At 35.1% G+C, this 13265-nt stretch overlaps 1 protein-coding gene across 4 annotated transcripts in view; it reads right to left on the bottom strand.

The window, feature by feature from the left end:
- LOC120272154 (cinnamoyl-CoA reductase 1-like) overlaps positions 1–12981 on the bottom strand; it is a 36596-nt gene extending 23615 nt beyond the window's left edge. The window contains exons 1-6 of one of the 4 annotated variants that reach the window (XR_005540167.1): positions 12756–12981; positions 12015–12169; positions 11742–11924; positions 10745–11100; positions 10068–10351; positions 9343–9496 (exon numbers count right to left, since the gene is read on the bottom strand). Coding sequence is in view for 2 of the 4 variants with exons in the window: in XM_039278912.1 (XP_039134846.1) it covers positions 10162–10351; positions 10745–11100; positions 11742–11924; positions 12015–12169; positions 12756–12930 (1059 nt within the window). In the remaining 2 variants the exon portion in view is untranslated. Of the gene's footprint in view, positions 9606–9786; positions 10352–10744; positions 11101–11741; positions 11925–12014; positions 12170–12755 lie in introns of those variants that run through there. The other 3 variants (XR_005540166.1, XM_039278912.1, XM_039278914.1) reach the window with 3 other exon arrangements.
- Between the last annotated feature and the right edge of the window lie 284 nt (positions 12982–13265).

Raw genomic sequence — 13265 nt, forward strand, 5'->3', positions numbered from 1 at the left:
CATACCCGACCATGACAAGCCTGTGAACGATAATCGAGAACTGCATTTGCGTCTGTCTGTCACGTGAAGGCAACCTGGGTGTCCTAGATAGAAGAGGATTGAGTCTCAACTATCCGAGGTCCCCGAGTTACGTTGTAGCCGCTGCAACGCGTTTGATCACAATCGTCGATCTTGCAATGAAACTGTCGCTGACTAGGTATTGTAAATAAACAAAAATTTAAACAGAAACAATCTTATTTATGTGTTATTATTTGATCTTTAAATAGTGACTTTGATATTTGAAAAGTGATACTGAAAGTTAATCCGAAATGCTTATTCTTAAAGGTTAACATAGAAAGTTAAACAGAGACATTGGTATTTAAATAGAAAAACTGAAAGTTTAAAAGAAACACTGATATTTAAATAGTAAAATTGAAAGTTAAACAAATAAAGATAAATATACAGACATTATAACGTATAGAATTTATATGAGAAATCTTACCATGTCAGTGAAAACAATGAATAGAATTTAAATTAAAATGACAAAACTGTTTTACATTTGAAAACAATATTAGGTCAACTCTGTTTCCCCAGTCGAAGAATCACCTTTCTCAATGATGCCAGCTGTGCTCCCTTCCATAAGTATGCGGGAAATATACTTTAATCTCAAATAAGGGACGCCCGTTTGCGGTAGCCGTAGCATTTCATCATCAAGTAATTGTTTGATAAACTGCATAACATAGACGGCCCAGTCAACACTTTTCCTCGTTTTTGTCGTAGGGTTTCACTATCGTGAACTAGCGGGTACTTTAGAGTCACCATCTCGCCGAACTCCATGTCAACACAATAGTCGAATAGTCTCCGCTGTCGAGATATACAATTTGAGGTTAGAATCTCGATTAATAAAGTACTATTTATCAAACTCTATTTATCAAAGAACTTACCATTTCAAACGCACCTCTGTCGTACTCCTCACTTTGGTATGAAGAATAATGCCTATATTCTTGTTTGTCATTATCAAGAATCACGACATAGAAGTGGCCATTCATGATTATTGGGAGGATGACTATGTTAACATCATGCAGGTTACGCACGACATCTACAATTATAGCGAGAGTCATGTTAGCCGCATCTTCTTCCTTGGATATAAAGTGCCAGTGGTCGTGTGATGGAGGCACGCTTCTTATATGGATATTGTATTCTCTTCAGAGACTTTTGAATTATGCATATGAATGCGTCCATCACATCATCTGTCACCATTTCCTTCCCGTTTAGCGGTATGAATAGTCTAGCTCGTGTATTACTGACACAGTCATTCTTCCAGACCACAGTCCTGTGATTAAATGGTAGCAGATATAATTAAACAAAAACACAAATAGTTAAGTGGAAAATATATATTTTTAAATGATAATGTAAATATTTAAATTGAAACAACCAAAGTTAAAAGGTAAATCATAATTTTAAATGATAACACTAATATTTAAACAGAACCTACATAACTTAAATGAAAACATATATATTTAAAATATAACATAAAAACTTCATACTTATGAGTCCATACAGCAGTTGAGGAAAATCCTTATTAACTCCTGCTAGAATTTGACTAGGCTCACGTGGCCGGGGTATCTTTTTTTCTTCGGAATAAAGTCCTTCCGCACTTCTTCGTATTGTTGGTTAGCAAGGACCACACTGTCATCGTTAACAACAATCACTGTTTTTTCATTGATGTTTCCTTGCCCCTCGTCAACAGCATTTTTTGGATCATTATACGGCACCGTTGTTGACAGTTCTTAGTGTTAAGCACCAGCAATATCTTTCTTCGATGCGGGCATTACGACAGCATCAACCGGAGACACATCCTTTGCTGCTTCTTATTGTTGAGAGATTGTGTCTATCTTCGATGCAGCACTGTCGTCTGCCGATTCCACTGAGACGGGGATTTCATTAGCAAAGAGTCAACGATCTTGTCAAGCGCGACCACAACAACAGCATCAACGGGAGGCACATCCTTTGTTGCTTCTTGTTGTTGAGGGATTGTGCCTAAGTTCGATGCGACACTGTCATCTGCCAGTTCCACTGAGATGGGGATTTCATCAATGGCAACAGACTTAATGATCTTGTCAACCGCCAATGGTGCTAATACTGTTTCATCATCAGCCGGTGGAGAGAGAGACATTATTGTTTTTTCTCCTTTATGCAAGCCTCTTCAAACGTGGCCCTCTTCTAGTGACCATCCCTATGACGTCCTCGTCGTCAAAATCTGAGGCCATCCCACTGACGCCGTCGGCAATCACCGGGGCTACCTCTGTTGCATTCGGGCTATTTCTAGTAGCGTCCGTGCCGGGTACTTCATTTGTTTATAGGGATAGTGCATTCGATTGTGACCGTCCTTCCAATGCCTCAACCCGAGCGACAAGTAGAGGGAACTCGGTCATCAATATCTGGCACGCCTGCAGTGACATCGTCGCCCATTGCCATCGGGGGGCTGCCGCTGTCGGGGGTCTGTGGCGATCGGGGACTATCGCGGTCGGGGGCGGGGGTGTTGGCGTTGAGTGGGGTAGGAGGGCTTCTCTGGCACCGATGAATGCATGCGCGTGTTATTCTGGAAGTAGGGGAACGACGTTGAGCGCACGCAAAAGAGGTTGGGTTCTTATCTTGCCTTTGAGGAAATGGTTGCGGAGCAATAGCATCCTCCCGACGGGTGGCTCGAACAAATATATCTTCATCAACATTCGCCGCGACCAGCTGAGGAAACTAACATATGTAAATAACACAATCTCAGTGAAATCATTCAATTTAAACAATAATAAATGTTTTTAAATATTTAAATCATATATTTAAACGGTATCGCATATATTTAAACAGAAAACCAAAACTGTAAACACTAAGGAAGTTTTTTAAACAGAAACTACTATTGTTAAATGCTAACTACTATAATTAAAATGTAACTACTATTTTTAAACACATTGTTCATGATTTGTTACCTCCTTTCCTTTGAGAGATGACAACATGGTCTTCATCGATGCTTGCTTCCAGTAACTGTTTTCACCGTAAGACAGCATCCTTGGGATTTTGCCAAAATACACTTTTTTTCTAGTGTCGGTCAGCTCATAAAACCAGATGTTCAGTGCGACCGAGCAACCTTTAATGTATCCTGTGTTGGCTTTCTTCCCAATGCATCTTGCTTACACTCGTGCGGCAGCTTGTGGAACGTCCTCTAGAAGTCACTTGTGCGTCGCCTGCGCCCATGCATATCGCCCCATGCCAGGTAGATCATTGATATGATCAACGATCCAATTTGGAATCGAGCATGAGGTATTTGGGAAGAGGATTGTACCCATGAGGTACAACATCAGGAGTTTAACAAAATTTTCTTATTCTCCCCTCTGCTGAGCAAGTTGCTCAAGAGTTCTCTTGATGGAGTCTCTGTGTCTCTCGTGGGTTATCAATAAATACCTCTCTTAGAAAGGTGAGTGTGTTTTCTTCTTCTGAAATAGGACTGCGTCTCCATCGTAAAACAGACCAAGAACAAGAGACACATCTTCAGGCCTGAAACTCAGCAGGCTTACTCCGATCCTAAATTTATTGGTGCGGTCATCATACTATTGCAACAGAGAATCAAGAAGGGCCCTCTCTTGGAATACAGCTTCCAGCTCAGTGAATGCTGCAAATGGTGTCCTTCGAATGATCTCCCAGTGTCGAGGGGTCATGTGAACTTTCAATTCAGCCACGGATTCCACTACCGGTGTCAAGTAGCATTGCCCATTAACTAGGATTACCGCCATAATCATAAGCCTGCAATAATAACAATACATTAAGCAGTATTCACAAATTCTTAAGCGAAAAAGTTAAATTTTTAAACGGAGACCTGAATTCTTAAATGAAGACATCAATTCTTAAACAGAGAAGTCATTTTTTAAACAGAAAACACAATATTTAAATAGAGACATACTTTTTTAAACTAAACCTCATTTCTTAAACGGAAATATTATTTCTAAAACTGCAACAATATCAAATTAAAGGGGAAACATACTTTATAAACATTACACAACATAACATGGTTAAGAAATTTACTTTTTGTGATAATATTTAGTAGACACTGAATGGTTTAATTTTTTGTGACAAAACTATTGTAACAAAAAATATATGTTGAGTGACAGAAAACACTTTCGCCACAACAAATGGAATATTGTAGTGATGATAATATGTCTTGTCACAATTACACATCATTCTCATCAATAAATTTTTAACACCAAATATTATATGCTTTTCGTGATGAATATTTGACAAAAGAAACTTTGCCACTATTAATATATTAATATTGATGACTAAATTGTGACATATACTACATTGTCACAATTATTATTGTAATAGTAACAAAAACATAAGTTGTCACTATTAATCTGGGATACATTAGGGTAGGAGAGGTACCACAACTTAGTCCCTATATACTATAGAGGTGCACCAACAACCATAATTTTGTATGACCTGACCAACCAGATTAGTTTAATGAACCATGCTTCACAATTTTAAATAGGCCTTTCATGGTCAATTTTCAATTATTGAATTAACTAAACAATCTGATTAGTAATTAAAACACTAGGAAAAGGAAGCCCTATACAATAATTTACCTAGTCAGATGATATAGACAGGTTTAAACATTGAATTTTCCAATGGGGGAAATTCTTGTGTGTTAAATATTCTACTAAGCTTGCCTAACCTGCTTTGAATGTAAACTAAACCAGATGTTGAATTTGTATGTTTTAAAATTAATACTAAATGCTTCCATAGTTATTGTTAGTGATGAGTGAGGTTTCTTAGCAGATTATTCTAAAAATCAAATTGGGTATGTGCAATAATATAGGCTAATGTATTAGACTCTAGCTTTAGCTTACTTTACTCATTATCTTGATTCATGACCTCTCATCTGCTAGTGGTTGCCGAGTAACATCACTAAAACCAATTATTAGAAAAGATGAAATATTGGGTATTAGTACATCAGGACTATAGTTCCATTATAGCAGGTGTGGTTGTGCCAAATAAATTCTAGTTTACTTGCAAGAACTGGCAACTATTTGTTGGGCTACAATTTGAGACTCTGTAGTCTACAGATGTAATGTGGCTTAACTTAATGTTACATTTTGATCATATAGAGCCTTCTAATGACAATTTAAAGACTGTTATAGTTATGAATTTTTTTTTTTCAAAACTAAAATTAATTACTAAAGGTGTCATTGTTTTGGTGCAGGCCTCTTTTATCAGAGCAAAGAAATGGGTTCATGAACTTCAAGCACAAGGTAAAAGTGAATTTGGTTTTATTTTTTGGCTATCACTCCTCTCCTTAGGTTTCTAGTATGCTATCTTCTGAATGCAATTTTTATTGCATCTTTCTGTCGTTGTTTCTCTGAGGTTATTTTTGTGTTTATAGTCTATTTCCTTGTGATTTATTCTAGATATTCATACTTTCATAATTATAAAGCATGGACAATAAAGTTCTTTTAAATAATGGACATTCTTGGAATTAAAATTTAGAGCTTATCAGGTATCTTGACCTCATGTTTTTCATTAAATTTTGGGAAGTTGATTGACAAAATCTTGATCAAAAATAGTTGTGATGCACTATATTAAAGAAAAATATGTTCTAAGATACTCAATTTTGCTATTGGATTGGGATCTCTTAACCGAACAGCTGGATATGTTATTTTGAATCTTTCTTGCTATCCTAGTAAGTCTTCATTTCATTAACTGAATCACAATTCTTGTATGATTTTAAATTAGGCAATGCCAGCACAATTATGGCCCTTTTTGGGAACAAACCTAACATGTTGGAGGCTAGGAAAGTGGCTGAAGAGGCAAGTAATTGTTTCCACTATCATCTCCTTTCTTTGTTATATCCGTGATATACACTTGCAACTTGTCAGATTTCTGTTAGCTTAATAAACATGAACTTTTTTCTCTATATTAGAAAGTTATGTGATTGTACTTAATAAGTCCTGAAATTACGTTCCTCATACTTGAAAATGTGTTACTTTATGATAAGTGCTTGAGTGAACATATTTCTTTATATGGTTTACATGCTTTGAGCATCATTTTTATCATGTTTATGTCTCATAAATTGTATTTGGTGTTCCTTTGTGGAAATAGGGTTGTAAAGCTTTTAGAGAGAAAAGGAAGCAAAGATAGATCATGAAAGTACAATTTGGGAGACTTTTGTGCGACATAAGGATCAAGGAAGCCACCGGTGACCCTAGCTTCGGAGTGGATTCCATCAAAATGTTGAAACTATCCATCAAGGCCATCAGTGCATATATATTCATTGATTATATGTTTTGTATATTTCTCCATGGAGAGTTAAACCCCTAGAGGGTATTTGGGCTTGTGAACCCTAGGATTCTAACCTTATGTGGATTTGCTTTGTGTTTCTATTTAATCCGGGTTTGGTTGGGTTTCAATCTTTTTTTCTTAATGATTTCTTGCCTTATTGATCTTATGGTTTTTTGGTTTGCATGAATTATTCACCTTGGTGAGAGAGAGGTCTCCATTAGGGTTAGAATCTCAAGATTGAAGAGGGTTGAGAGGGTGAGTCATGAGATAGTAGACCGCCCCATTTCCTCTCCGATTGGTGTATTCTATCTACGTATTCCCTTAGCTCTAACCAACCATATGTGGTGTGAGGTGTTGAGAGAGTTCTTAGCTGGGACCTCATAGGGGGTTAGGGACCTTTCACCTAGAAGTAGGGTTAAGTCTATTCTTAGGAATTGGATACATCTTTTTGAATCCCTAGAGTGTTATGCGGTCAAATGTGGTGTGAGGTGTTGAGACTAAGAGATTTCAACATCGGGACCCTGTAGAGGACTAGTATCGGTGATCTGGAGAAAGGATCTGATTATTTTTGGATTTTCATGACTTAACCTACTATTTTTAGAAACACTTTGTACACCTAGTACCTAATACCTGAATCCTAAGGGGAGCATCACCCGGATACCCCACTTCTATTGAATGAGATCTCCCTCTATTTTACTTTTGTATATTCGTTTTCGGTATTAATTTCTTTGCACATTAGACCATCACATCATCTCATTCATTAGGTTAGATAGCAGAAAAGCAGTTAGTACTAGTAGCCCTATTCCCTGTGGATTTGACTACCTGACCCGTTGGGTACACTTTATTACTTGAACGACCCGTGCACTTGCGGACACACGCAAGCAGGGGTGTGTCACTTTACTAGAATTATCCATGTGCTAGTGACTTTGGTATGTGGAGACTTCGGCCTATTACATCTCTTACTCTACATAGTTATCCTAAATATACAAATGAGAACTCTTTTTTATTTACGCTTCCCTTATATTAATACTATTTTATAATTCATTAATTGTATCAATATAATCTTCAATTTATCATGCTAGGTTTTCAATTTACATAAACCACAAATTCAGCTTGGCATGTGTGTTCTCTCTATGGGTGTGAGTTTTTTTTGTCTTTAAAATGATAATGGTTTGTTTTTTTTAGTATAGACACCATATTCATTTTGATTTTCATTTAATGTTGCAAATCGGAGCAGCCTCTCTATGATCTTATGTCACCAATATGGTTTGCATATCTTCAAATGCTATTGGAGAAAAATTAATTGTCAATCCTCAACAGTCCATTTTCATAGAAAAACACAAGGCTAATTCCTAGCAATTATGTAGATGATAAACTTTTGATGTGGAGTGGGTTCTTATCATTTTATTATGAATTTTTGTCTTTTTTTTTTAAATTTTTTTTTTGACTTTTGATAAAAACATTATATGATCTAATAAATGGTGAAGCTATTTGTCTAATACCATCACAATTATAGTGTTGTGATAGAGATAATGTTTGATACGACAAGTTTAACATAAGTAGATGGAAGGAATTGTTGGGGGCTATAGAACACTGTAGAGGCGGAAATTCCGCCACTATAGGTGCTATAATCAATCTGTCATTATAGATGTACAAATCAGTCCAAACTCTACTACGACTAAGGTTTTAATGGCAACATTTTAATCCGCCGCTATATGTTTATAGTGGCTAAAGTAATACTTGTAGCAACGGAAAAATCTGCTGCTATAGATTATTTTATTTTATTTTATTGTAGTGAACCTCTAGGAAAAAAGTGAGAACTCTTAGAACTATTGAGCTATCACTATGCTCAGCAAGATAGACCTAGCCCTTGTGAGAATCAACAACCTTAGAGAAAATCCGTTTGGCTATCTCAATTATAATAGTGTTATAAACTCCTACAAGGTCTAAGGAATCAATCTTGTGCCTAAGTCCATTTGTAAAGCTTGATCAAGAAGGTGGTAGCTTGTTCAAGCAAATGGACACAATGTGGCTCTCATTGTACATAGGAGCACACTTCTCTATGGCACTAAGGTAGTCCTAAAAGGTATGCATCTGCTCCCATATCTACCCCATCTACCATCTTGTAGTTCTCAAACTCTATACTCAGCTAAATGATCCTAGCTAGTGCCATTGTCAGAGCTATACTTCTTTTCTAAAGCATGCAGTATATAATTAGCAGTCTTATAATCAAAGTATTTGTTATAAAGGCGTTCAGATACAATGCTAAGGATTCTATGGCGGTAGTGAAAATCAATCTCTTCAAGAGTTTTACAAGGAGCTGAGGAACTAGAGGTTTGGTTTACAATTGAAATTGATAATCGACGAAGTCCATCTAAACCAAGATTAGAAAAATCATAATCAAGGGCTAGTGTAAGGGCTATGTGCAGTCCTAAGGTGTACAACCAAAATTTGTCATGATTTTTCCACCTCCTAAAGTTCACTTTGCCGTCAAACTTGACTAGTCTACAAGAGGTACCAGATTGTGCATTCATTGTGTGTGAAGTGTACATTAATCACGTTCAAGGGCTACTAATGTGACATAAGCAAGTTTTCAAGTTTTCAAAATTTAGAAATAAAAAAATAAATTGCAGAAATAAACTTACAGAAATATAGTACTGTAGAATTATAAATATAAAATATGATATACATAGGTTATATGTATGAATAGGATTTTACGTGCAGAAATATAACATACAGGATTTTTTTACGTATAGAAATATAGTGTATAAAAGTATATGTATGGAAATATAGTATACACTATTATACATACATAAGTCTAATATTACAGAATATGCTTGTAGAAATACATAATACAAAAATACACTTGCAAACATAATATGTATAAGAACACAATTTAGTGTTAGATTGTTGGAAATACTTGTCCGTATAGCATGCAAATGACACAAACAATTACTGTAGAGATCAAGAAAACTTCATCAACCACAAGCTAATACTATAGAAATCAAAGATAATTTTAGCAAACAGTTAAAATTCAACAATAATTCATACATAAAGGTTAAGAAATCTCCAGCATGGGGTAGGTGTGCGTAAGAACTGCCCTAATGCTGAATCGGCCTTCCTCGTGTAAGATTTGCCGACGTCACTCCAAGCGCCAGGAAACGTTAACCCCCGGGATGGATGAACTCCTCGACTAGCAAGGTTGAGGATGAGGTTTTGCAAGGGCAGAAACACCAGATTCAGGTGAAGTAGACAGTGAAGATGATGACAACTTCAAGGAAGCTCGTATGCAAAACTCACATCTAGGAGGAAAATTAATGTGGAAGATGAACAATGTAGCTACGATTAGGGTTTTGGAATGATGTATATAAACCAGTTGGTTCCACAATAGATAGATTTCTATCTGTTGGGAAGATCAACGGCTAGGAATGCAACTATTGATAGGATGCCAAAAAAAAATTAAAAAAATAAACAACCTCACAAAAAATTAAGTTAGGAAGCAAAACATGAATAGCCAGCCAAGCGTGCACGCGTGTGGTGTAAAACATAGCCTAATGCTCTCTTAAAACCCTAATCAAAGTACTAATGATACAAAACCTATATAAGGTGAGGAAAAAGACTTCTCCACATTTTATGTGGGACTAAAGTCATACTAAAGAACTTAGTTTGGGTGTATGAGACATGTGAGACTGCAATGAAATACTTCACTTATTTCTTAGGAAAAAATTAAAAGCAGACTCAATATTATACGATTAAATAGTTACCTCAGCTCTTTCTTGCTTGGAGAAAATTTTCATTTCATTTGGTCTTTTTCCACAAGAGACAGTTAGGAGTAAACAAACAGGTGCCATAAATATTTTAAAGAGAAGAAGGAATTCTTGGTGACACAAGAAGCATGTGAGCAGGAGGGAGGTGGCCCTTCTCTTGCAAGCTCTCGACTGTTTCATATAGGCTTTTCTTTATTGGTGTATACTCTAGTCCAAGTTCCTGAAGTCTTTTGTTTGAAAATTTGTAAGGCTTAACCCTTGGGTTTACCTTATCTTCACACCTAGAAACAAGCCAAACTCAATATATTGATAAAGAATTAATACATAATCAACAAGTGCAACCTCATCTAATTAAATATACATTGCCTTTATGTTTGTTAAATTTTTTCTTAATTGACCTAGGCTTTTAGATTTATTAATCCATGCATCTAACACAATATAGAATATATTAAATATTTATCATCATTTTTTTTAATCTAAGCTAAAGTATATATTCCAAATTATTTCGTTTATTATTGATGCATGTTTACATCCGTAACCTATATATCCATTTTAGAAACATCTATTTCCATAATTTTTTAAAAAATTTTATTATAATATTTTTGATTAATTTACTACCATCTTCCTCAAATTAATGAAACATATATCTTTAATTTTAAAACAGTATGACTCACTCATTTGTGATGGGATACTTTGAAAACATCTCTGAAAGCATTTGAACAAATTTGCTTCGGTGAACCACTGTTGCTATGCATAAATATCGGCCTGAAGCATTAGGGTCTACTTCATAAACATGTATGTGAGCTTGAGCAACATCCTTAACATCAACTAAGGCCATGACAGCATTACGGTATGCTTTTTTGGTTCCTCTCATGTAAGTGAAAACCCTAAAGCAACTTGCATTCAATATGGGTTGTAACATTGGTCCCACTGTCAGTGGAGGTACTACCACCACTAAATCCAACTCTCTTTTTTTAGCTATGTCCATTGCCACGAGCTCCGCCAACATTTTTCCATAGCAGTACCAATGCTGTTGATCAATTTTTAACTGACTATTAATTGTTTGGTGTGTTTAAGTATAAAAAAAACATAATTAACTAATAAAACATAATTAACTAATTTATTGTAGCAACGCTTTTATTTTATACATTAAAAAGTCTAAATTATATGATCATATATAAGAACAAAACCACATATGGTTGCATATTATCTAAGTATGTATTTGTATTCAAACAAATTTTTGATAGAGTAATTACTAGTTCGATAGCAATTAAGTGATAAATATAAATTTGAACGTATAAACTTTCATCCTATATCTTATTATGTTTGTATTGTTTTTGATTGAGTTGAGTATGAAAATAATGTTTGATTTATATCTAATAATCTTATATGGTGATACAAAACTAATTGAATTTGATCAGTATTAGAATATTACTGTCATTACAAATTAAAATTTCATATTTTTCTTCTTTAATCACTATATAAATCTGGACAAATATTTTTAACAATCTTAGCTATGTAAATATGTCTCAAATTATGTACCTCTAAATTTTATCGGCTTGCGAATTAAAATAAATTGTATCGAGTCCATTAGATATTAAATCTCCGAATAAAAAGTGGAGGTAAAATTAAAAAAAAAAAAAATACTAGTTCAAATGGTAAGAAACAAACTTTTGTTTTCTTGCAGTATTCAAGATCACTCCAGCAATTTTCATCCAAGACAGCGTCTGAGCTTCTGTTAGGGTTCATGTGAACAGCTCCAATTGAAGAAGTGAATACAAATCGGCGAACACCGGATTTCGCTGCCGCATTAACTGCATTCATTGTGCCCGCCACCGCCACTTTCACCTTTTCCTGCACCCACAAAACCAAAAGAAGCTCAAATTTACATGGATTTCAAAGTACAACAAGAGCATTATACAAAACTTATAAATCACTGATCACCGGATCATTGGTCACCGGAGAAGCAACATGGAAGATGCCATCGCAACCGTCAAATGCCAAACAAATGCTTTCATAATCCAACACATCAGCTTTGTACAATATCAGTCTTTCCTCAGCTCCTTCCAATCCTTTCAAGTGCAAGTTCTTCATATCCTCTACATTGATTGTTAAATTATATCATTATATATACTAGGTATTTTCTCCGGCTTCGTATAGGAGATTTTAAAATTTTATAAGAAGTTTTAAAGCAATATCATATAAAAAATAATATAATTAAACAATTCCTGCCATAGAAATTATCTTGGATTTTAAAAGATTACGGGTATTTATTACATAAATAATTAGGTGTAATTAATGTTTTTAATTATTAATATTATAAGTAATATAAATAAAACCTTAAATGTTATTAAAAAAAATTAAAATTGTTTTATGAAATGCTCTCGAGTAGATTATACTTTTATTTAAAAAATTTATTTTTTAGTCCCTAATACTTTTCAATTACCCATATCAATCCCTCTAGTATTTTCTTATATTTTACTGTCCCTCCGTTTTTGGTTTTATTTCTGTTCAGTCCCTGTGAAGTTGGTTTTTTCCCCCTAAAATATCAAAAATACCCCAACCTTGCTGACGCCGGAACTGCCGCAAGCTCGCCTGATGCCACCAGGGGTCACATGCAGGCTCGCTTGTGCCAACGACTCAAATAACTTAAGATACTAATAATAAGAGGGTAGAGAATATAACCTATGTTTCGGACTGTCCCTCTAACGTTGTATCCCTTGAGAAGTAGAAGTTTCACAAGCCATGATCCGATGAACCCGCCGGCACCAGTCACACACACTGTCTGTCGCCGGAGATCATGACTGGCGGCCACCGGAATTGCATCTCCGTTCTTGCGGATGTGAGAAGTGGTGCTCATCTTTGTTATGAAGAAATTTAGGAGGATTGAAGAGAAGGGATAAGAACTCACTGGTGCACGGGTAGTGCTACTTTTGTAGTGTGCTTAGAGTTGCATGACCAAATAATTAACTTTTTATTTGATATATGAAATAAAAGAAAATTGACAGATTCGGAGAATAAAAAAATATATAGTTATTAATTATTTCCAACTGAGGAAATGCTGGAAAGATTCACCAATATTTTTTTTTAAAATGCGGACAAATCATTCTAAATAAATATTTTTATTATTAAATTTCAATTCTTTATTTAAATTTATTTTTATTTATATTTTTTAAAACTTTTCTAAAGCGTATA

Source organism: Dioscorea cayenensis, chromosome 11, assembly GCF_009730915.1.
Source record: "Dioscorea cayenensis subsp. rotundata cultivar TDr96_F1 chromosome 11, TDr96_F1_v2_PseudoChromosome.rev07_lg8_w22 25.fasta, whole genome shotgun sequence".
In the NCBI taxonomy this organism is placed as follows: Eukaryota; Viridiplantae; Streptophyta; class Magnoliopsida; order Dioscoreales; family Dioscoreaceae; genus Dioscorea; species Dioscorea cayenensis.